The sequence below is a fragment of the Zingiber officinale genome, chromosome 7B (genome assembly GCF_018446385.1).
Source record: "Zingiber officinale cultivar Zhangliang chromosome 7B, Zo_v1.1, whole genome shotgun sequence".
Lineage (NCBI taxonomy): Eukaryota > Viridiplantae > Streptophyta > Magnoliopsida > Zingiberales > Zingiberaceae > Zingiber > Zingiber officinale.
In genome coordinates, this window is record NC_055999.1 from 93,582,870 (window position 1) to 93,606,309 (window position 23,440).

The 23,440-nt window shown below is 37.8% G+C and overlaps 1 protein-coding gene across 3 annotated transcripts; it reads right to left on the minus strand.

Annotated features, from left to right (window-relative positions):
- Positions 1-1,535: 1,535 nt before the first annotated feature.
- Positions 1,536-19,404, minus strand: LOC122006321 (25.3 kDa vesicle transport protein). 3 transcript variants are annotated; one of them, XM_042561785.1, is made up of 7 exons: positions 19,222-19,404; positions 18,118-18,604; positions 17,203-17,397; positions 16,280-16,440; positions 16,051-16,197; positions 15,649-15,725; positions 1,536-1,816 (listed from the first exon to the last, which is right to left on the minus strand). In XM_042561785.1, the coding sequence occupies exons 3-7, from the start codon at positions 17,388-17,390 to the stop codon at positions 1,733-1,735; spliced, it is 657 nt and encodes a 218-aa protein (XP_042417719.1). In that variant the 5' UTR covers positions 17,391-17,397; positions 18,118-18,604; positions 19,222-19,404; the 3' UTR covers positions 1,536-1,732. The 3 variants fall into 3 exon arrangements, with proteins under 3 accessions (XP_042417719.1, XP_042417718.1, XP_042417720.1); XM_042561784.1 differs by lacking the exon at positions 18,118-18,604; XM_042561786.1 differs by lacking the exon at positions 18,118-18,604 and having other exon boundaries at positions 19,203-19,404.
- Positions 19,405-23,440: the final 4,036 nt, after the last annotated feature.

Below are 23,440 nucleotides of genomic sequence, written 5' to 3' on the forward strand. Positions count from 1 at the left end.
CCTGTGGATTTCTAAAATTACAATGAATTCAAATTTACTATTCATGATTTATTTTAGCTTCTCTAAATGTATTAAAATGTTATCAAAAAATTAACTAAATCTTAAATATCGTTAGACCGATATAATTTGTATATTAGGCTTATGCTATGCATGCAAATAAAAACAAGAAAGAAAGGAAAGGAAAAATAAAAGAAACAGCATGCCAACGTGCGTAGGAAGGATGAAAGAGGAGATAGGAAAAAGAAGAGGGAGAAAATAAAAATGACAAAAAAAATTAGATTTGTCATAAGGATAAAAAGGAAAGTCCACTTGAAAAAAATGTGTCATTTGATAAATACCAAAATAACATACGCTTTTGATCAATTAAGATTTCTAGGTGCATCATTTGATAAATTGCCAAATTTCTAATATTGGAAATAAATATTCCTTTTTTCCAAGTTTACATAAATATGTATATTTCATTTTTAGAGCTACATCTTCTTACTTTTAGATATTAATATCTTTCCTCTTTATCCTAATAATAATTTTACACATTCTCTTAACATTCTCTCAAATCTGGATAGTAAAACATGCTACTCCTTTGAATTTCAGTTAGTTTCTAGATGAAGTGGCATCATAAAAAACGTATATCACAATTTATTAACAACAGTCAAAACTAATGTGCATCTGCCTAAAACCTCATAAAAATATCAGCATCCAGCAGTAAGAAAGCCTGAGTTTATGACAAAGTCAACTGATAGAAGCCTGGTCAACAGTTTGAATCCATCAAACACATTTGCTTAGCAAAATCAGCTATAAACTTTTAAAACGTACCCAACAAATTACCTGACCACATTAAGAAAGCAAACACCCGGAAAAAAAATATTATTAGTATAAAAAATATTCTCATTTTAGCGTCAAAATACTTCATCAAGGACATTATGAGATTAATAAAACTTCAGATAGCAATTAAAAAATTGCCCTAAATCAAACCCTGGTTCAGTTCCGGTGATGTGAGCCTTTTCAGTATTGTTTTCTCTTGATAGAGAAGTAGTTTGAAACTGTGTTAAGTATGGAATAAAAGGCACTGAAGATTCAACATTTTCCACATTAATTCCAAGCATGGTTAGGGAATTCAACAAAAATCCAAAGTCAGAACCTCATTTGGTGTGGAATTCTGTGGAAGTATTTGTACCTGTGAAAAGAGAAAGAAAGTGGCTGCAACCACTTGTGTGACCTAATTATATTCAGATATGAGAACAATAAGTCTTAGGATAGACAGCTATCTTGAATGTGAATCCAGTAATCAATTTGAATGATAACAATGTAAAGGTGGTAAACTTGAAGCTGATAAATGAAATTTGACCCAAAAAAAACGGTTTACTGATTTTGTTTCAATTTGAAGATCAAGTAAAATTATCAATTTTGATTTTACTCTAATGATTTTTTATGAACATTCTAGGATTAACTTCAGTGAAGGTATTGCTACAGCATGGATTGGTAAAGCGCTATAATTATACACACACAGTTCTCAAGTATGGCCATGAACCCAAACAAAGAAACAATCACATCGCACAGTGCTTAAGACTTTGAAGTAATATTGCAATTTAATTCTTGTAATTGTTGAAAGAAAAGCCATTTTTTCCTATTTTTTTACAATCAAACGGGAGATTAATTCTAAATGGCCAACACCACAAAATTGGCATACCGTGCAGAGAATGAGAAGGTATCTAAATATAAACATCAGATTAATTCACCAAAACTTCTTTCTAACCCACAACAGAAGCATCACTACTCCAAGAACAATGGCAACGGGAGCCCATTTTCTAATAAAAGCCTGTAAAGGAGTAGAGGATATAAATTAATTGGATGGAGAAAATGGAATGTAAACAGACTTGAAGTTACAGAAGAAAAAAATTAGGGATGCACTTCGCCTATGACATGATCCTAGTTCACAAAGAAAGAAAACTGATAAAACAATATACATGAATGGAGCTTTGTATGTAATTGTGCGAGTCTTTCCTTTCTTTCTCTAAATTTGAGGCAGCAAGTACATTGAGAAGAGACTATTAGACACATTGGCCAACCAGAGCAACTTCTGGTCAAGAAAACAAGTGCTAATTACATTTTCCTCGTGGATTTAGATTTATGTGAAATTTAATAGCTGGGAAGCCATATTTTGTGGTCTCTTATGCCATTACTGCAACCAAAACACGAAGGTTTTATTTCCTCTGAGAGAAAGAAATAGGAGAGGGGAAAACTAGGAAGGGAAAACATTTTTCATTATCTTCTTGGAAGAGGCAGAAGGGAGAGAAAAAGTTTCTTTTCCTTTCCTTCAAATTGCTTCAGCCGGATTTGGTTGAACAGTGGAAGTCAGTTATAACCAGCTACTTAAGATTAAAATATCTATATATATATATATATATATATATAGATCTTTTCACTTTCGTTCCTTACAGAATTGCGGAGGATAAAAAATCAAGGATTTAAATCTAATTTCATGCCAATTAGCATGAGGGTATGTTATTATTCAACCCATTGTGATGTGGATGCCGAGGTGGAAGCTTGTTGGACGCCGGGTTGGAAGCAAATTAGTTACTGCCTAATTAGCTACTGCTATAGTAGAGATAAATTACTTATTGCATAATTAGTAGAAAATAAATAATAGCCTAATTTAACTACTGCTATAATAGAAATAAATAATTGCCTAATTAGCTTTTCTATTTTTGATTTCTTGTTTCCTTTATGGGTTGATATTTCTTGAATCGTGTCATGTAGTGTTATTATTAAAAAAGAGGAAAAGAAAAATTGAGTAATTTGGACTCCATCTAGGACGAATCTTTCCTCTGAATAATTTGGACTTTGTCTAGGACAAGTCTTTCCTCCTCCCTTCCCCCTTACGTGATGCATGACCAAGTACAGATTCGGATTTCAACCTGTGACTCAATCCTACACTCGAGACCATAACGACTTGGTATCAGAGCTGATCATGGCTGACATGGATCCTATCACATCCAAACTCGATGCCTTCATGGAAAGATTGATCTCGCAACAACAAATTTTTAATGGAGCGGATCACCTTCCGCCACCGAGGACTAAAGGAGCAGATGACCGAGTTATCTCATACTATTCAAGAGTCAGGACAACAACCGGTGCCCATCGCAAACAACCCTACTAGCATGGAGTGTAGCCCTTCCAAAGTCTCGGAGGTCAGACCTGAACCACCAATTAATGGCACCTTGATTCCGCGGTACTTAAAGATGGAGTTCCCCATCTATCCTGGAGAAGGGGATCCACTGGGTTGGATTAAAAGGTGCGAAAAATTCTTTGTCAACCAAAGGACCACAAAAACCGATAAGGTTGGCCTTGCTGCCTTCTACTTAGTAGGGGAAGGTCAACTTTGGTTTGATCAGATGGAACAGGAAGAGCTAGATATGACTTAGAAGCAATTCAAAAATCATTATCATATTCACTTTGGGCCGCCTATGGGCAACAACCCTCTGGGAGAGTTAGCAAATCTGAAGCAACATGCTCAGTACAAGACTACCAGCGACAATTCCAGTCCCACCTCGCCCGGATCTCATACCTCCGACAACAACAACAAGTTGACTTGTTCACTGCAGGGCTAGTCAAAGATCTCCGTATCGACATCGAACTACAGAAGCTTGAAAACCTGGGCATTGCAATGAATATGGCCAGGGCATTAGAACGAAAGCATTATTGCACACGAATTGGGGAGGGACCACAACTAAGCTCAACACCAGCAGTGGAGGCCCTCCTTTGGCGAAGACCAAGACAACGGGGCGACATCAGCAAGGAGACTCCACCTACATCATTCTTCAAGCGTCTGACCCTCGCCGAGATGGCAGAACGGAGAGCCAAGGGCCTCTATTTTAACTGTGATGAGTCCTACTCCACTGGTCACAAGTGTAAACGCCTGTTTTGGATTAAAATATCTGATGATGACAGAGAAGGTGAGGAAGAGGGGGAAGTGAATTCGGAAATTTCCCTTCATGCTATTAGTGGTGTTATACCCCGCTTTCGAGCTTGAGCACAAGCTCAGCATCAAGGAGGGGAGTGATGATATATGGACGTTGAGGTGGAAGCCTTTGTTGGACGCCGCTATGGTTGGAAGCAAATTAGTTACTGATATAGTAGAAATAAATTAGCTATTGCCTAATTAGTAGAAAATAAATAATGACCTAATTTAACTACTGCTATAGTAGAAATAAATAATGGCTTAATTAGCTTTTCTATTTTTGATTCCTTGTTTCCTTTATGGGTTGGTATTCCCTGAATCGTGTCATGTTTGACTTCTTATATAAGGAGTGTTTTTATCAATAAAGAGAGGAAGAAAAATTGAGTAATTTGGACTATGTCTAGGATGAGTCTTTCCCCCTGAGTAATTTGGACTCTGTCTAAGACGAGTTTTTCTGTACAAAATGGGAATGTGGGCATGCCCATGTTGCCCACTTTCTTTTGGGAAAAAGTCCCTTTTACCCCTGGGATAATTCCCATTATACAAGGTGCATCCAAGGGTGGTTCACGGGGTGTGAAAGAGTTGAGGAGTTGTAGCATCCGAGGCTGCGAGATTTGGTTTGTGAGATTGCAGAGAGCTTTTCGATTTTGTAATTACTCTTCTGACAACAAGTCTAAAGATCACACCGTCGCCGAATGCAGATCTGTGGGAGATCGCTGTAAGTGTTTACCGTTTACGTCTTAATTCATGTATTTAGATTGCTACATTGGTATCAGAGCAGTATGCATTCTAAAGTATGATGAAGCATGTTTGAATTATATGATAAGGTTCATATTCTCTTTTCAACCATGAGATTTTATTTTTTTCTTACCTCTACGTTGAATCCATATTTTCGGCTCACTTTCTATTCGTTTTGTTTGCTGGGCGAATTCGTGGTTGAGTCGTGATGAGCGACTGTTGCTAGGCCCCAACGAAGTTTGTCTCTGTCTTGTTCGGCCGTGAGTTGAGCGCAGTCACCGGAAAAATATGACTACGTGTTGCGGTTTTCCCTGAGTCGACAACATTGCAAGCAATCGCCAAAAGAATGCACCTCCTGTGTCCAGCAACCACGTCATAGCGGGATCAAGTCTTCGCCGGCTGCTCAGGTCAATTTGAGGCGGCGGCTGATGGTGGAAGAAGATGAAATGAAACATTAGGTTTCGTATGGGTTTTATAAAAAAACAATAGTTTTTTTTATGCATCTGTTGACATGCATTTAATATCAACGCTGTAGCTTAGTTTTTTTTTTAATGCATGTCATTTGTTTCGAATGCATAATTTTTCTTTTTTTTTGCATGCATTTATATCAATGCATAAGGTCTGACTCATTTGATCCGATCATTGTGGATCGAATACGTTCATTAAATTATATTCTGGTCTTGTTGATTTAATAAAATCAGTCAAATCAGATTGAATAAATTGAGTCTGCTAAATTAGATGTGATCAAATGGATTGGATTTATTTTAATGGGTCGGACTTAATCCAATAAGTATTAATTTGATCAAATGGACCAGAGTTTGATCAATAAGTCTGAAATTAGCTGAAATGGACTTTAGATTAAACAATAACAGAACATAAGTATAGAAAATCTCTGTCCAACTAGATTAGTTCTAATAAGGACAATGGACCGAACTTAGGATCTGGATTCCTGATCAACAAGTCCGATGGGTCAGAAGACTTACTCCTAAAAATCGAGAAGATTTATTTTTCTTGATTTATAATGTTGGTTCTATGCATATATAATTTGAATTAAGCCGGTTTTGTACTGGTTAGTTGGTTTTGTACTGACTTATTTAATTTCAATTTGTCAGATGGCTAGTCACGATATACGACAACATGAGCTTTGGGAGGAGATTAAAGAGCTTGATTATGACCCGGTTTACGGAGTCGGATGACTTATTGGTCGACTCAATCGGTTGTTTTGAAAACTCGAGCGAGAAGAGTTTCCAGTCCAAGACACACACAGAAGATGGGTTCTGGTTTATTCACTGTCGGAACATCTTAGGCAGATAGCACTCCAACTTTGGGATGATTCTGAAGGGCACATCTCATATTCAGAGATGTGCAGACATTTACTTCATTTAGCTTGGGGTCCTGAAGAATCAGAAGAGAATCCAGAGAAGGATCTCGACGAATCCGAGAAGGATTCAGAAGAAGATCCTGAAGAATCAGAGGCGGATCCGGAAGAGTGCGGGGAGGATCCAGAAATGGGTCCAAATTTGGATCCGATAGAAAATCCTGAAACTGTCCCACTTGAGATTGCCACAAATGAGTCTAGGTTGAAAGGGATAATGTGGGCCACTACACTAGTGTTTGTGTAAAATATCGAAAAAATAGGCGAATATGAATAAGGGAATTTTCTGGAATTTTTGGAAATTTTTCGGGAATTTTTCGGAGCTCGTACGGATAAGTTCACGGGGATAAAAACGGGGTCTGGAAAAGCCTGTTTAGGCTACCCTGTTTTAATGAGGAAAAGATTTATTTTCTTTTCCTTTTTCTTTTTCCTTTATCTTTTCTTTTTCTCTTATTTCTTTTTCCAGACGCTGTTTCTGTTCTCTCCTTCACTCACGCACCCGAGCCCTCTTCCCTTCTTCTTCCCGACGCCGAGCCCTAACCGCCGGCGTGCCCTAACCGCCGGCCGGCGGTTTCTTCCTCGCCGAAGTTTTAAACCCCTCGGCCACCTCCTATTCTGCTTTCTCCTCATCTCCCTCGCGCGCACTCCTCTTCTCCGAGCCGATCCATCTTCGCCAGCCGACGCGAGACAAGGGAAGCCGGTTGCTTCTTCTCCGACGCGACATCGCTACTGCCCGACACCGCCGGCCCCTCCTCTATGCCCTAGCCTCAGCCCGCGACACCGACCCTAGCGCCCACACCGATGCCTCTGCCCTAGCCACCTCGCGCCGCCACCACTGCCGACACCGACCCTCTCCTTGCTGCCACTCTAGGTCACGGATTGGTGGGGTTTTTGTGCTTTGAGGGGTGTTTCTAATTTCTGGCAGCAACCCTTCCTGTCACATTCTGATATCCAGCAGTGATCTCAGCCGTGAGGTGAAGTTTTATGCTGTGGGTTTGCAGTTAAGGCTGCAATTGTGATCGTGAGGTGCATTAGAACTTGCTGTGGGGTTGTGCTGTGGTTGGACAGCCACTCCTTTCGGTATCTACTGGCTTCTGCAACGGGTGTCAACCTAGGTAAGATGTAGGAAAATGGATTGTCCTTGTTGTAGCTTGGTTGGAAATTCTGTATGTTTAAGAATATGGATTAATTACTGTTTTGGTTTGTTCGTTTTGTTCCAGCAGCAATTTATCTTTGCTGGCTGTAAACAATCCTAATTGGGCAACAACTTTGTGACTTCCAGCAGCGGTTGATTTGAGGTAAGGATTATGGTTTTGATCTTTGTGTTAGATTATTGCTAGTTGTGTTAGCAATAATTATTGATTTAGGTTTATAAGTTGTATAACAGTGTAGTTGGGGTTAATGAAACTAACCCTAACTGGTCAGTGGATTAGAAATTAGTTTAGCTATTTGTTTATAATTAAATTAGCTAAACTGTACGATTTAACACAGGACTTTGACGCGAGACGAGTATCTCGGAGTCAGATTGGACCTTTCTATTTTTTCGGAGGCGGGTACTTTTGACTTATTGTCTTTGATATGCTTAGTAATTAAATTAACAAGATGCATTAATTGTGTTTCTTACTTGTTTCGGTTAATCACTACCCAATACATGCTACCTGTTGATTGATTGTTTGTTTACATCTTGTATGGATATGTACCTGATTCCACATGCTCATGGGTAGTGATATAACAATATTTTACCATGTCAGGACCTAGGTTTGTTACCTTATATGATCAGATACCTTGATATGATTCATTCGCTTTGGTGCACATTATGATATGTCCAGAGATTGGTTTAGTATATTATCATGTTTAGTGACATGCACCATTCGCATGATTGCATGCTGAGTGATTGATTGCTCCTTTATTGTCGAGCACTTTCATCACTGTTCGGTGCTCCGTTGTGACGCTCGTGGGTAGCGTGACACGCGTGGTAGCACGTCAGTTTGACTCTTCCGGTGCTCCGTTGATCCGCTCATGGGTAGTGTGACGCATCGTGTAGCACGTCTGAGATTCCTCCCGGAGATGAGAGCATTACGCTCCCCATTTATGATTTGGGGTAGGAGTATGTATGTACTCGACAGATCCGTCCCACTCGATCACTCATCGAGTAGTGTTGCAGAGTGCGGTTGTCACACCCACTCGGTCCCACATTGTGAGTTGGTGGTGGCGTCGGGGTGACCATGACATCGCATCATACGCACGATGCATTTATTGTTTGTGTTTGTGTTTGTTGCACTTATATCCGCATTGGATACCTTGATTGGCGATACGCATCTGGTCTTATACCTTCTTGTTTGTCCTTTTACCGGTCTGGTTAGTACAGTTTCTCTCTGTTCTCTTGATTTGCATCTATCTTTATTATTGTCAGAAGACTGTACGCATGATTAGTGCTAAGTGTTATTTCTTTACTTTGCATATCAACTGTACCTGCTGAGTGTTGGACTCACCCCGCCTCCATTGTTGTTATTTTCAGGTTGATGCTGTCAGGAGGGAGTTCCAGTTGCTAGTTCCCTGCAGACCTCCAGCTATTTGCTATCGTTTGTATTGTTTTTGATTCTCACTTGACTATATTTGGATTTGGATGTTGAATACTTAGATATTATATACTTTGTCTCGTTGATGGATTTGTTTTCGATTTTATACTACTACATGCCTGCCTGGACGGCAGAAGAGGTAAGAAAAATCGGATTTAGGCTTTACGAGTGTAGTTGAGTAGGGTTGATTTCGAGTCAGATTGTTACTATGTTGTTTATTTTATTAACTGCGTGGTTGTGACAGCCAGAGGCTGAATACATATATAAATTGCGTGGTGATTGATTTTATTTACTGTTATTATTCCAGCCGCCTGTGGCTGAGGTATATGGGTTATGTAGAAGTTTCAAATTGTCCGCCGTACAGGGGAGATGCTGCCGAAATTTCTTCGGACAGGGACTCCTCTGGGGCGTGACAGTTTGTCCTAGTGGGAGTAGTGTTACCCTATCTAATTTATTAGAGTTATGTTATTGTTATTATCATTATGTATGAACAATATTAGTCCATTTAGTTCATGTCAGTTTGTTATATGTTAACAATATGCAGCATATCTTTATGTTAATGTTATGTTCATTAATATGTTTAATTATACTGTTTACTCTACATGATAAATGATTAATTCATTTTATTAAATGATTAGTTCATTTAATTAAAGAAATCATGATATAATAATTAGTTTATTTGTTAGGATGTGTGTAATAGAATTGATCAATATTGATTTGATTGATTATACAAATGATGAGTGAAAACATAGCTATCACTTGTTTTTATAAATTAACTCAAATTAATATTGAGTCAATCATAAATTGCATGCATATGAATTACACTGAATACTAAATAATGTTTTATTTATGATAAATTATGACAGTTAAAAATATTATAGCTGAACTCAACAAGAGTGAAAAACTTAATAGGGATAACTATAAGATCTGATATCTCAGGATACAGTATGTACTTAAGGAACAAGAAGTTCTTGAGAAACAAGAAGTTCTTGAGGCTGTAAATCAGGTTACGGTAAAACTTGTAGATGATCCCACTGCACAGACGAGATATTGATGCCTATAATGCATGGAAGAAAAAAGACTCCACTACAAAGGGCATATTGATTAGTTCAATAGTAGATGACCTAGCTTTTGAGTATGAGGCATATCTTTCGACTCATGCAATCTGGGTAACCCTTAAGGAAAATACAGTGGAGTAAGTCTCAGCAAGCTTCGACAGTTGACGATCAAGTTTGACAGCTACAAGAAGTGTTTGAATGTTTCGATGGTTCAACACTTTAGAGAGATGTCGAACATGATTCGGGAGTTTAAAATTGCTGGTCATGAGTTGACCGATGAACAACAGATTCAAGCAGTTATTCCTTCCCTTCTAGATTCTTGGGAGACCATGAAGCAGACCCTAACTCACAGTGAGAGTATCAAGACTTTCACTGACGTTTCACGCTATGTAGAATTAGAGGCGGAGGGAGTTGAATCCGTAAGGATTTCTGGACTAGCCAATGTGGTTTGAATCATCTGGATCCATGAAAAAGAAATTATTAGAAAGGGAAGGGTAAGAAGAAAGAAGCTACTACTGTGGGACATGACCCAATCAAGAAGATAGGAAAGAAGACTGGAAAGAAACCTAAAAATAAGTTGACTTGTTTTAACTACGACAAGAAAGGTCATTTTGTTCGGGAGTGCACTGAGCCGAAAAAGATAAATCCAAGTGTGTTTTTTTTCCTGAGCATTTTGTTGCTAGTTCAGTGTTGTTAGTTGATTTTTATCCTTTGTGGATTATAGATTCGGGAGCAACAAACCATGTAGCTCGGGAGCGAGTTACATTTGTAGAGTATCGTCGAGTACCAGCTGGCAACAAGTGACTCTATGTGGGAAACAATCCAAGAGTTAAAGTCAAAGGAATCGACACTTGCAAACTAAACCTCTGTGGTGGTAGTGTTTTGTTTCTACATGATATCTTGTATGCTCCTGAAATTCGATGGAATCTTATTTCCGTGACATGTCTTCTTGATTTAGGGTATTGCATTAATTTTTACAGCCAATGTGTTAAACTTAAGATTGACTCAGTGCCAATCGGATATGATTTTTTAACAAATGGTTTTATTATTTTTGATGTAGAACCAGATGTTAATTATGCTATTAAGGGTTGTTTTTCGAACATTGCTCTAACTAGTGATGCAAATATAACTGATGAGGTTTGACATACTAGATTAGGACACATAGGACAAGAACGTATGAATCGGTTGGCTAGAGAGAGTCTATTAGGCACTGAGGCTAAGATTCACTTGTCAATAGATGAGCATTGTCTTGCTGGAAAAGCAATTAGGAAACCATTTAGTAAGACTACAAGAGTTGAATACCATTGCAGTTAATTCATTCGGATATTTGTAGTCCAACGAATGTGAAGGCTAGACATGGAGCTTCCTATTTCATTACATTTATTGACGATTTCTCTTGTTTCGGTCATGTGTATTTAATTTCTCATAAATCTAAAACATTGGATTGCTTCATTTGTTATATGAACGAAGTTGAGAATCAAACAGAACGTAAAGTTAAGACTTTACGCATTGACAGTGGAGGGAAATATTTGTTTGATATGTTCAAGACAATATGTAATGATAGAAGGATTATTAGAGACAATCCCTGGAACTTCACAGCAAAATGGGATAGCTAAAAAAAAAAATAGGACTCTTCTTGAGATGGTTAGATCTATGATGGCGCAGGCTAATTTGCTCATCTCCTATTGGGGAGATGTATTATTAACTGCGACCTATATACATAACAAAGTGCTTATGTTTATGATTCGAGGGATGCGACTTTTCTAGAAACAGAGTTTCCAACCAAAGATGATGTTGATAAAAGAGTTCCCTATTTTAGGAGGATGAGCTATTATCAACAAGAGAGACGTCAAAGGGGATGCCTGAATCTAGTCAACCGAGTGGGTGTGATATGTCAAGTCATGAGTTGACTTCTCAACAACCCAACTTACGAAGAAGTGTTTGTAAAATCAAACCTAAGAAGAAGTTTGATATTGAGAATGAGACATTGATAACACTTCCAATTGACGATGATGAACCTCAATCCATTGAAGAAGCATTGGGATATAGAGTTAGAAAAAAATTGAAAGCTACAATGGTTGAAGAGATGAAGTCTATTAATCAGAATAATGTTTGAGACTTAGTCAATCTTCCTCTGGGTCCAAAAGTTATTGAGAATAAGTAGATTTTCAAAATAAAGAGGAAAGCTGATGGATCGATTAACAGATACAAAGCTAGTTTAGTTGCAAAAGGATATAACCAAATGGAAAGTATTGACTTTGAAGAAACATTTTCTCCCATAGTGAAATTATATCAATACGAGTTATTTTGGCCTTTGTAACACATTATGACTTGGAATTACATCAAATTGATGTAAAAACCGCTTTCCTTAATGGTAAGCTTGACGAAGAAATCTATATGGTTCAGTAAGAAGGTTTCATTGCTGAAGGGCAAGAGGAGAAAGTATGTAGACTTAAAAAGTCTATATATGGGCTAAAGTAAGCGTCAAGACAATAGAACATAAGATTTAACAAAGTCGTTTTATCTTATGGTTTTGACATGATCAATGAAGATCATTGCATTTTCTTGAAAAGGAAAAAAGGAAAGTATGTCATTTTATCATTACATGTTGATAATATGCTAATAGCTGGAAAAGACATTGGGTATGTGAATAAAATCAAGAAGTGACTGTTATCACAATTTGATACAACCGATATGGGAGAAGCTGAGTACATCTTAGGGGTGAAGATCACTAGAGATCGTCCTAAAAGACTTTTGGGTCTGTCGCAAGAGTCTTATATAAATAAGATGCTACATCATTTCAGTATATCTAATTACAACGTAGAATATACACCTATTGTGAAAAGTACTATTTTGAGCAAGAGTATGTGTCCCAAAATTCCAGAGAAAATAGCTTAGATGAATAAAAAATCATATGCCGGTGTTATTGGTAGTTTGATGTACATCGTTGTGTACACGCCCCAATATCAGCTATGCTGTTGGATTCCAGTTAAACCTAGGACCAAGGCACTGGAAGGCGGTAAAAAGGATATTCAGATATCTGAAGGCAATAATAAATTATTGTCTCTGTTTTCAAGGATCAGACATGAGTCTGAAAGGTTATTTAGATGTAGATTGGGCCGGGAACCTGAATAATAAAAAATCCACATCAAACTATGTATTCTTATTGAATGGTGATATCATTTCATGGAACAACAAGAAACAAGCTTGTGTAGCTTTATCAACTATGGAAGCTGAATATGTGGCATGTTCAGCGGCTGTGTAAGAAGCAGTCTGATTGAGAAGATTTCTGAAGCATCTGAAAATTGCTGAGGACCGCGGAGTCCAGTAACTGACAGTCAAGCTGCAATAATTTTTTCTAAAAATCTCAAATATCACAGCAAAAGCAAACATATAGCTATAAAGTATAATTTTGTGAGGGATATTGTGGCTAAAAGAAAAGTAATTCTTGAGTATATCTCTACACGTGTCATGCTTATAGATCCTTTTACTAAATTAATTACTAGAGAGTCATTTAAAGAACATATAAAGTCTTTGGAACTTCGTAGAATGTAACAATATTGTAATAATAATCAGATATTGTGATTTAATTATATAATTTGCCATAATTTATTCAGTGCATATGATTTTGTTACATTTATATAAGATCTCGGTGAGCATGTGGCAGGTTGAGATAGGTCCACTCACATGGATAATCATCTTTGATTGTTAAGTACAAATAGAGCTAAGACCGTTACTTATGAGACAACTTACGTAACTGTGAACAGAAACAAATCCATAAGTTAAGGTTGCTTTGATAATTATGTCAAGATGAAATTATTTATGTTGAATAATGATCGAAGTAAATGAATCCACCATTTACTGAACCTGTTGAAAGCTAGATTGGAATTCATATGTTGAATTCAGGATTAGACAATCAAAATCTGTACGATGTTAAATTTGAGGAAAACATGCATTCTTTTTAATAAAGAGATTAACATCGTAGCATGTGATTCATACCACATATGCTATTGCAACAATAAAGATAATAGGAGAATGGATCCCTATTTCTCACCAATGTAAGACCTTTGAGATTATAAGTTAATCTCAGTTTTGTCCTTAGTGACTATTTAACTATTTTCAAGTTTAAATCAGTATCTGCTACTTTAGCATGTATTCTGCTATGGATGATTCGGTCTATGGAGCATAACTAGGAAAACGACTGATTAGAATGAATAGATTCTAGCTAAAAAAGAAGATTAAATAGATTTACATATCTTGATTTTATTCACTAGTCGACCCATTTCTGTTATGTATAGAAATGATTGTAAATACTAAATATTGAATATGGAACATGCTTTTGACATAATAGTCATTTTAAGGGATTAGAGATGTTCATATTGATGTAAATGAAGATTATTTAAACTGGGTAAATAGCAAGATATGAATATCTCTAAAAGAATAGCGGTGTGCCACTGGGAGATTGGATGTTTCCTGGATAAAGGCTATGTGCCACCAGAACAGAGAGGCTATGTGCCATTATGAGAAAGTCTCTGATTCATTTGGAAGAGCGGCTAATATAGTGTAACAACTTTGTTAGCATTGATTGCTCAAAGAGCAGCTATGTAAGGTGTAACAATCTTCTTAGCATCTATCACTCAGTGTGCTTGCTGTCGCACGAACTATTTTCTCTAAGTATGGATTAGATTTTCTTTATGTGACTTATTTCGTCTTTGTGACTAACTGGTTTTAGCAACTTACCTGGACAAACTAGTCTTAGTGACTTACCTTGGACGAATGGGAGATGTAGGAAATGGGAATGTGGGCATGCCCACGTTGTCCACTTTCTTTTAGGAAAAAGTCCCTTTTACCCTTGAGATAATTCCCAAAGGTGCGTCCAAGGGTGGTTCACGGGGTGTGGAAGAGTTGAGGAGTTGTAGTATCCGAGGCTGCGGGATTTGGTTTGTGAAATTGCAAAGAGTTTTTCGATTTTGTAATTACTCTTCCAACAGCAAGTCTGAAGATCACACCGTCATCAATTGCAAATCTGCGAGAGATTGCTGTAAGTGTTTACCGTTTACGTTTTAATTCATGCATTTAGATTGCTACACTTTCCCCCTCCCTTCCCCCTTATGTGTTGCATGACTAAGTACGGATCCGGATCTCGACCTATGACTTAATCCTGCACTCGGAACCATAACACATTGACTAAAACAGATACACCCAGTACAAGTAAGGGAGAGTTGCGAACGCCTTCTTCAGTCCCTGAAGCTGTCATTAGAGTCATAGCGGAAGGCTTGATGCAAAATCAAGGAGGGAAAAGATCTTCCTCGGTTACATGAGCTGCCACCAGATTCAAAAGCCTTGCTTTGCAAGACGAGCAACAACTAGGATTCAGCAAGGTGCATCCATGAGATAGGATTTTGCAATGAAGTCATCGCCCACGTTACTTCTTCCCTCTTCAATTCTCCCTCCTAATTGGTGCCGGTTGGCACCATCTCAATACATGTTGGCACCACTGATATATCTTGTTTTGACTGGGGACTAATACTCTAGCTTGGGTGGAGATTTTAAAGCTTGGAAAGAATTATATCATGGAATGGTAATCCATTTTTGTGTTATTTACCCTCCACCACCGCTCCCCCTCCTAGTCATCCATCAAGTAAACCAAGCATACAGGAATATAAGGGCACTGTTAAAAATTGCACTTCTGGAATATCACAATGTTTGTAAAGTACCATCTGAGGCATCAAGTTCGGAAGCAACCACAGCTAAAATAGTTTTGTAATGGAACAGAAGCCAAGGTAGAAGAGAAACTATTGTTTGAAATAACCTATCAATCTATCAACAAAATTTTGACGCTTTCATATAGTACTTATATAAAGTTATAATTCAAAGGTAAAATGATTAAACAAATAAAATGAGAAACAGATCTAAGTAAAATGTTTAGCATATTATTACCTGTCGATTTAGATCTTTAGCCTTGTCAGCATAGATTCGAGACTCAGATGTTAGCCTACTTGATAATTCACTGACCTCTGCAAAGATTCCATATTTGTTAGGATGCAAGTAGAAAACCTTTTCTAAGTGTTCTGTTCCCAAATTATAACATTCTTTAAATTGAAGCACATATTGCTTGAAATGGGGACAAGAAGTAAACAAAAATGAGAAATTTGTGTTAAAACAAGGTGAAAAGTTAAGATTCGATTGGTCCATTACAGATTGGAAAAGAGAAAAACTTTTTTAAAGCTCAGAAATGGACTAATTGTTTGATGAGTACTCATTTTATTTTAACATCATCATTCACTAATTACTCTCAAGTACCATACACATGTAATGAAACAGTTGAGTTACAAAACTTACGGTCTAATTTTTCGCCAACACCAAGAACCTCCTGCACATTCCGCGTCATTATTTGGTGGACTTCATACAGTTCATCATTCAACTTAGCAATATTTCTCTGTGTTCGAGTGTCCAGATAGAGTTTCTTAGTCTTCTGTATGAAAGTGTCTACATAAAGCAAGCACTAAACGTTTAAGTTGGAATGTAGTTAGGAAAATACACTGATGATTGTTGTAGATGAATATTGTACCAAATTTGATAAAGGCATAAGGTCTTGCAGCAGTTTCAATCTGATTCCCATTGACCCTTTCAAACTCATTCTTGAGGTCTTCCAAGTATTGGAAAGCAAGCTTCTTGGGGTAAGAACGATCACACATTGTAAGATAGCAAACACGACCCTCAATAATGTAGCTAAGTGAATGAGTTAAAGAGAAATGTAGAAGAATGTATCACATTTGAGATATGACCACATAATCACAGTTATTAAAAGAAAACAAAATAATTACTTAACATAATCAAATATCTTTTATAACATCAGAGAGCTGCTAAATACTAGCACAAGTTTTAAAGGCTTTTGTTTTAAGCAGTGAAACGAAATAAAATTAGGTGCAATGATGTATCCAATTGGTGGTGATCTATTGCAAACATCACAAAGGACAGAGTCATGTTGTCAACAACAACAAGCTTTAACATGCAAACTATTTCAAGTTGGATAGGATCCTCAACAGATACTACTTGCAAGAAGCAATGTGTCAAATATCTCCTAAACAAGATTCCATCAAGAAAAGAAATGTACACCTTCTACTAATGAAGGCCCATGAATAATGTTAAATACAGAAAACTAAAAATTGAAGGGGAGCCTTGGCGCAATGGTAAAGTTGTTGCTTTGTGACCAAAAGGTCACAGGTTCGAATCCTGAAAACAACCTCTTGCAAAAAGATAAGGCTGCATACAATGGATCCTTCCCCGAGACCCCGTATAGCGGGAGCTTCATGCACAGGGCTGCCCTTTTACAGAAAACTAAAAATTATATGAGAGTTTATTGTAAGAACTATGCTCCCTGATTATTCCCATTACCTATGAGCTGCTTCACAAGATTCTAAAGACAAATGCTTTATCGCTTGCTAGATATCAGGAATACTGAGAAAATAGCCACCCATTGAATTAGGATACTGGAAGAAATATGGACCAGTCTCAATTGACATCCTAGAAGCCTCATAGTGACCTTTTGAGAGATTCTTAAATAAAATCTTCGCTTGCTGTTTGTAAAAATCAGCATCTTTCTGGTCACGACCATCATCTAATCCTTCCGCTAAAGGTAGGCCATCAGTAACACGTGCTATCATTGTCAATTTCACCATCTTAACCCTGGAGAATAGGAAGCAAAGAAGCTAAATAAAATGACCTTGAAAGCTACCAGGCCATCAAGAAGAGAAAAATGAGATGCAAATTATAACAAACACTAGTATCAATTGAAAATTCAGAATGAGAAAAAAGAAGAGCAAAACAATTCCATTCTAGATAACCAACTGCTTAATAGAGTGCAGGTGCGCTTTAACTTCTCCAAGACAAAACTTGAAAAAGTTAAAATCTACAGCAAGATATTAAAATACAATTCCAGGCAGTAGGCAATCAACCCATTTCCTAGTGCCTAGGAGGTAGGCAAGACCTAAACAGTCAACATTATAAAATTAGAGGTAGCTGACCTGAGCTAGACTATGTTCAATCTTGTTCATTTACTTATTGAGCTTCTTCAAGCTTGTTTATTAAAAATTGTATCTCAATCTTGTTATCAAGCTCAATTAATTTAATTATCAAGATACTATTGTCTTTATAATTTAATTGACGCATTGATTTAATAAACTAAGTTTATATTATTTTTGTCAATTTTAATTCTAGATAGTCAACCCCACCTAATGGGATAAGGGTTGGTTGTTATTGTTAACATATTCTAGATAATAGAAATTATTACAAAAAATTGTAAATATTTATATTATATATATTTAAACAAAAATAAATAAAATCATGATTTAGACAAGCTATTAAATAATTTTATCTATAAATTGTTCACAAGCTTTGCTAGCGCACCAGTGTCGATTGTCTCACGATAGTCTCTCTTCAATTTTGCTAGAACACCCTTCAAGGTTGTTGATTCATCCCTTCAAATTGATGTTCTCCTTTGGGTTTTCAAGACACCACTTAGCGTAGATGAACCCCTTCACGTAGTGTAAGCATCCCTTCAGGAGAGCTACTCACTCAGGCAAGTGATGCACCACTTTGAGTTAAGCGACACATCCTTGGGTATGCTTGTCACCGACATGTAGTCGTCAGTCACTGTACCGAAGATCCCGCCGCACCAACAAGCTGCCAGCAAGACAAAGAGTTCACCATCCACCAAAGGTACTCGCATACCCACCTAGAATTCACCTCACCATGCGCTTCCCGCCTATGTATCTGAATTTACCTCCCTCCATACCCATGGGGTCGGCTCTAGGGGGCCGCTGAGGTGGTGGATCTGCCCACCAAAGGAACTCGCATCAAAGCATCATTCGCAATAGTTTTACACGACCCATGTCTGACAGGCATTTAGAAATCAAACAAGAGTAAGGTTATGCGTATACTTTAATAACTTTAGGTGGAAATTTGAGCTTTTTGACATGGAGATCGTCCTGTAAAAAACTGTAGGCCACTAAAATCTGTGTGCGAGTTTCAATGAATCTACCACACAACAAATTCATCGTAAAGCAGTCTTATGAACACAGACATTTGATTATTGTAATTGTTATGGTCCAATTCACGAGGCCTAGACACAAAACAATCATCCTAATTCAAGTTTACAGGAACGTTCAATTGCAAATCTAGATAGGTCAAATTAAACGACCGAATCAGCCAACATCGATACAATTTGATCCGAGAAATCGGACTTCCGTCTGAAGCCCACCGCAAACTAGTCCAAAAACCTCAAATCGTCTGAAACTCATTCGAAAAGGGAAGGAATTCGACAAGATTTGTTTCACAATTAGAAGATCGCATCCAATCCCGAAAACTCAGGACGGAAAAGCTCGCTCGCTCTCAGGTACCCAATTTATTAACATGCAATCTCGAGAAACAGTATATCAATATCGATTTAAATCTAAAACCAAAGCCAGAACGAAGATAAGAAAAGACCAAACCAGGGAAAGAAGAAAGCACCAGCGGAGGAGCGCGACTGTACTGCGAGGGGGAAGCTCAGCCAAGCGATCGCGCCAAGAGACGAAATGTAATCCTGCACCAGAGATCGATCGATCGCGATCACCGCAGAAGGACGAGGACTCAAGGAGACGGCAAGAGGACGAACGAAGAAGCGAAAGGGGGCAGAAGGAAGAAGGAAACAGCCACGGCAGGAATAAGTAGAGCTGTCAGACGGGCCAATCCGTGGCGGGGCGGGTCGGCCCGTGACGGGTTAACCATTTGGCGGGGCGGGGCGGGCCAACCCGCGGACCTATCAAAATTTTTTAAAAGAATTAAAAAATATTTCATATCTTCAACATTTTACTTCGAAAAAGTTTTCTACAATTAAATGTATACATAAACATGTATTTTAAATATAAATGAACACAAACGAGTACTTATGTTGGATGAAAAGTACTATTTTTATTTCAAAATTATAACAAAGATCAACCCAAGCCCAAGCGGGCCGACCCGCGCGGGTCGCGGGCCTAGGCAGGTCGGCCCACCGCGGACTTGGGTTGATAAAATTCCAACCCAACCCGCTTAAATTGTTTGGCGGGACGGGTCAACCCGACAGGCCCAACCCAAATTGACGGCTATAGGAATAAGGAACTTGCTCGAGTTAAGTTAAAATATATTAATGTATTTTTTAACCGCTAAAATTATTAAATTACATATTTACAAAAATAAAATTCGCTAGAAAATGAGAAAGATTATATTACAATTTTCTTTTAAAAAAAAAAAAACTAATCCGGTGCACCATCAGTGGGAATGTACGTCTTAGAGAAAAAAAAACTTTGAAATCGTGGCTCCTCAGTACAACTCCACATAATTGAAAGGGAGAATTAGCAATCCAATACAGGGTATTTTTTATCGGCTTCATCAAAATTCGATCCTTGTACCATATTATAAATTTATCATATGATTATTAACTCAGTTATATCCTGAACTCTTTGAAGATAATTTCTTTTTAGATTACATTAATCTCATTGGGCAAGCACCATACTGAAATCTTTCTTCTTCCAAATCAAATAGTCCAAAATTTAAAAATGATTGAAACATTAAAGACTAATCCCTCCATGGAGCCGGATGGGTCAATCTAAATTTAGTGTTATCTAGTTCATCAAAAATTTTTATTAAAGACTAATCCCAAGTATATGAGAAGTAGATGAAGTTTACTGAAAGCTTAAGAAAGTCTTCTAACAATAATAAATAAACATTATTCATGCCTATAAAAATAGACTTGTTCTCTGGTAATGCATCCCAACAAGGAGACTCTTTGTTGTGCCCTTAGTAACTCTTACCCTCTCTGCCTCCAAATTGTGGAAGAAGAGGAGAGACAATAGAATCAATCATAACAAGGCAATGAAAGAATCCCACGTAGAAGAACTGAGAAGAAAACCAAGAACGAGAAAGAAATAAGAAGACGAGATATGGAAGATTATTGTGGTTCGGCGACGTGCCTACTCCTCAAAATTATCGAAGCTTTATTAAAATTCTCTTTATACCTACATAGAGTTACAATGATCCCATATTTATAGTGCTCAAACCCTTACATGATATTCCAGACCGAAAATACTAAAAAAAAAAAAACCTGAAATCCAAGTTGTTTTGTCGCCTCCTAAACGCAACATAGTCCGGTTGTGCCTCTTTGGCATGACCATGTCGGGTCGTGGGAAGCCTCCAGAACTGGACACGGTGGGGTCGTGTCTCTTGGGTACGTCCATGCATGGCCGTGTTGTTTCTCCAAAATCGGACACAGCTAGGTCGTGTTCGAGAAGCACACCCTGCCTAGGCTTGATAAACCTTTAGATCTGGACACAGCAAGGCCATGTCTGATGGGCACACCTGTGCTTGGTTGTGCCCCTTTCTCCTTTCTTCTATTATAATTTTCGTGTCGTCCTCCACTCATATATGAGCCACCCGTCAATAATCTCCACCTTGGTGAATATCCACCCATTCGGAGAACATGAGCATCTAAACCAAAGTTCACCTGGAACTCTGGGTTTGAGCTTCCTTCCTCTAGCATCTAGAGATATTGATCAAATTCAAGCAATACTTGAACTTCTCTACGGTCACTAGCTTCATCAACATGTATATATCATTGTTTGCAGTATGAACATTCTCAAGTTGATTTTTTTCAGAAATAATCAACTCTCTTATTTTGCAAAATCTCACATCAATGTGTATGATTCTTACATGACATACTTGATTCTTCACCAAATATATAGTATTCTGACTATCACATAATAATTTAACTCTATTTTATTGAACACCCAATTCTCTAACCAATCATATAAACCATAAAGCTTCCTTCGATGCTTCAGATGCTGTCATGCACTCCGACTCTGTAGTGGACCATGTAACAATAGATTGTATCAAAAACGTTCAATAAATAGGTTCTCTCACCACAGTTAACATATATCCTATAGTAGACCTTTTGTCATCCAAATCTCCTACATAGCTAACATCTAAGTACTTAGGAACTGAAAAATCTTCCAGTTGTTTACTGAATATGATGTCATAATCAGTTGTATTTCTCAAATATTTGAAAATATACTTCACTATATTCCAATGCGGTCAACTAGGATTTGAGAAAAACTTGCATATCCTACTAACTGCTTAGACAAATCTGGTCTCACACAAACTATGATATATATCAGACAACAAATTACACTAGCATAAGGAACTTTTGACATCTCTTGGATTTCTCATCTCTTTGAACACTATGTATTGGCTAACTTGAAGTGATGTGCCAGGGGTGTGCTCACCGACTTTGTATTCTTCATGTTAAACCTATCCGACACCTTCTCCTCATAACTATGTCAAGACAACCATAATCTCCCTGCAACTCTATCCTTGTAAATTTTCATCCCAAGAATATTCTAAGCCTCCCCCAAATCCTTCATATCAAATCCTTACTCAGTAGTCTCATCAATTTACTGACCTCTTTCATTTTCTTCACAACAATTAGCATGTCATCTACGCATAGTAGTAAACAAACCAGTTATTTATCTTCAAGACTCTTCACATATATGTAACAATCATACTTACATCTCCTATACTATTTTAAACCATATATTAATCAAAATGCTTGCACCATTATTTAAGAGATTGTTTCAATCATAGAATAATTGTTTTCAACTCACAAACATATTGTTATAGTTTGCACTAATGGTCTAACTCAAGTTTTGATGAATGATAAGTAAGTTAAGTTAGGTTTTGTTGTGATTTAAACATTTGATTAAGTATGCAGGAAATCCAGCTAGGTCGATGGACCAACTAGATAGCTGGTACGAAGTCTAGATAGGTCAACGGGCTGACCAGATATCTGGCAAGAAATTCAGTTAGGTCGACGGGCCAACCGAATAGCTGATACGAAGTCCAGATAGGTCAACGAGTTGACCGAATATATGGCAAGAAGTCCAACTAGGTCAACGGGCCGATTGGATAGCTGACATGAAGTCCAGACACATCGATGGGCTGACCAGATGTCTGGCAAACTGGTAAGTTAAGGTAAGTCACTAGAGGAGAGTGACCAAATGAGGACATATCCGGGTTGAAGGGACAGTAGGCGTCGGTCCGATTTAGGTCCATTTAGGATCCCTAAGCTGAGACCATGATTAGTTCCTGGTCCTATGAGGACATGAACTAATTACTACCCTTTATTATTAATTATTATTTGTCATAATACTTATTTTACAAGTTATTTGGACTAACGTTGTTTTACAGGACAAAAGGAAAAAAAATTACCTTCGGATGAACAGTATCGAAGGCACCCTCAAGCAGTGAAGGTGTCTTAGTACTGTTCATAGAAGGCATCTTCTATGGCTATGGAAGGCGCCTTCCACAAGATAAATTTAGGCCAAAGTCGTGGATAAGTGTCGGGCTGTTCAGGATCAAATCTGCCTCATTGGAGGTGTCTTCCATGGCTATGGAAGGTGCCTTCCATTCCTTTTATAAGGCTGTCTCGAGAAGGCATTGGAACAATATTGATATACGAGCTACTGGGCACTCGTTTGAGCTTCCGACTGCTCCAGGCTCCTGCTACGACTTTGCTGCGAAGCTACTACGCCTGACAACTATTCTGAGAACTTTTGATCGAGGAACCGACCGACACCGAGCCAAAGCTGACAAAAATCTTCCTGGGTCTTGGAGTAGGAGTCACCAAAGGCTCCGAATCAAGTAAACTGCTTGTGTC

What these genes read in the sequence shown, in the direction of transcription:
- LOC122006321 (XM_042561784.1), bottom strand. Translation starts at nt 17,390, where the DNA reads ATGGTGAAATTGACAATGATAGCACGTGTTACTGATGGCCTACCTTTA. An exon ending in TGTTGGCGAAAAATTAGACC is followed by an intron (nt 15,726 to 16,050) that starts GTAAGTTTTGTA and finishes GAATCTTTGCAG; the next exon opens with AGGTCAGTGAATTATCAAGT. An exon ending in CTAAAGATCTAAATCGACAG is followed by an intron (nt 1,817 to 15,648) that starts GTAATAATATGC and finishes ACTCCTTTACAG; the next exon opens with GCTTTTATTAGAAAATGGGC.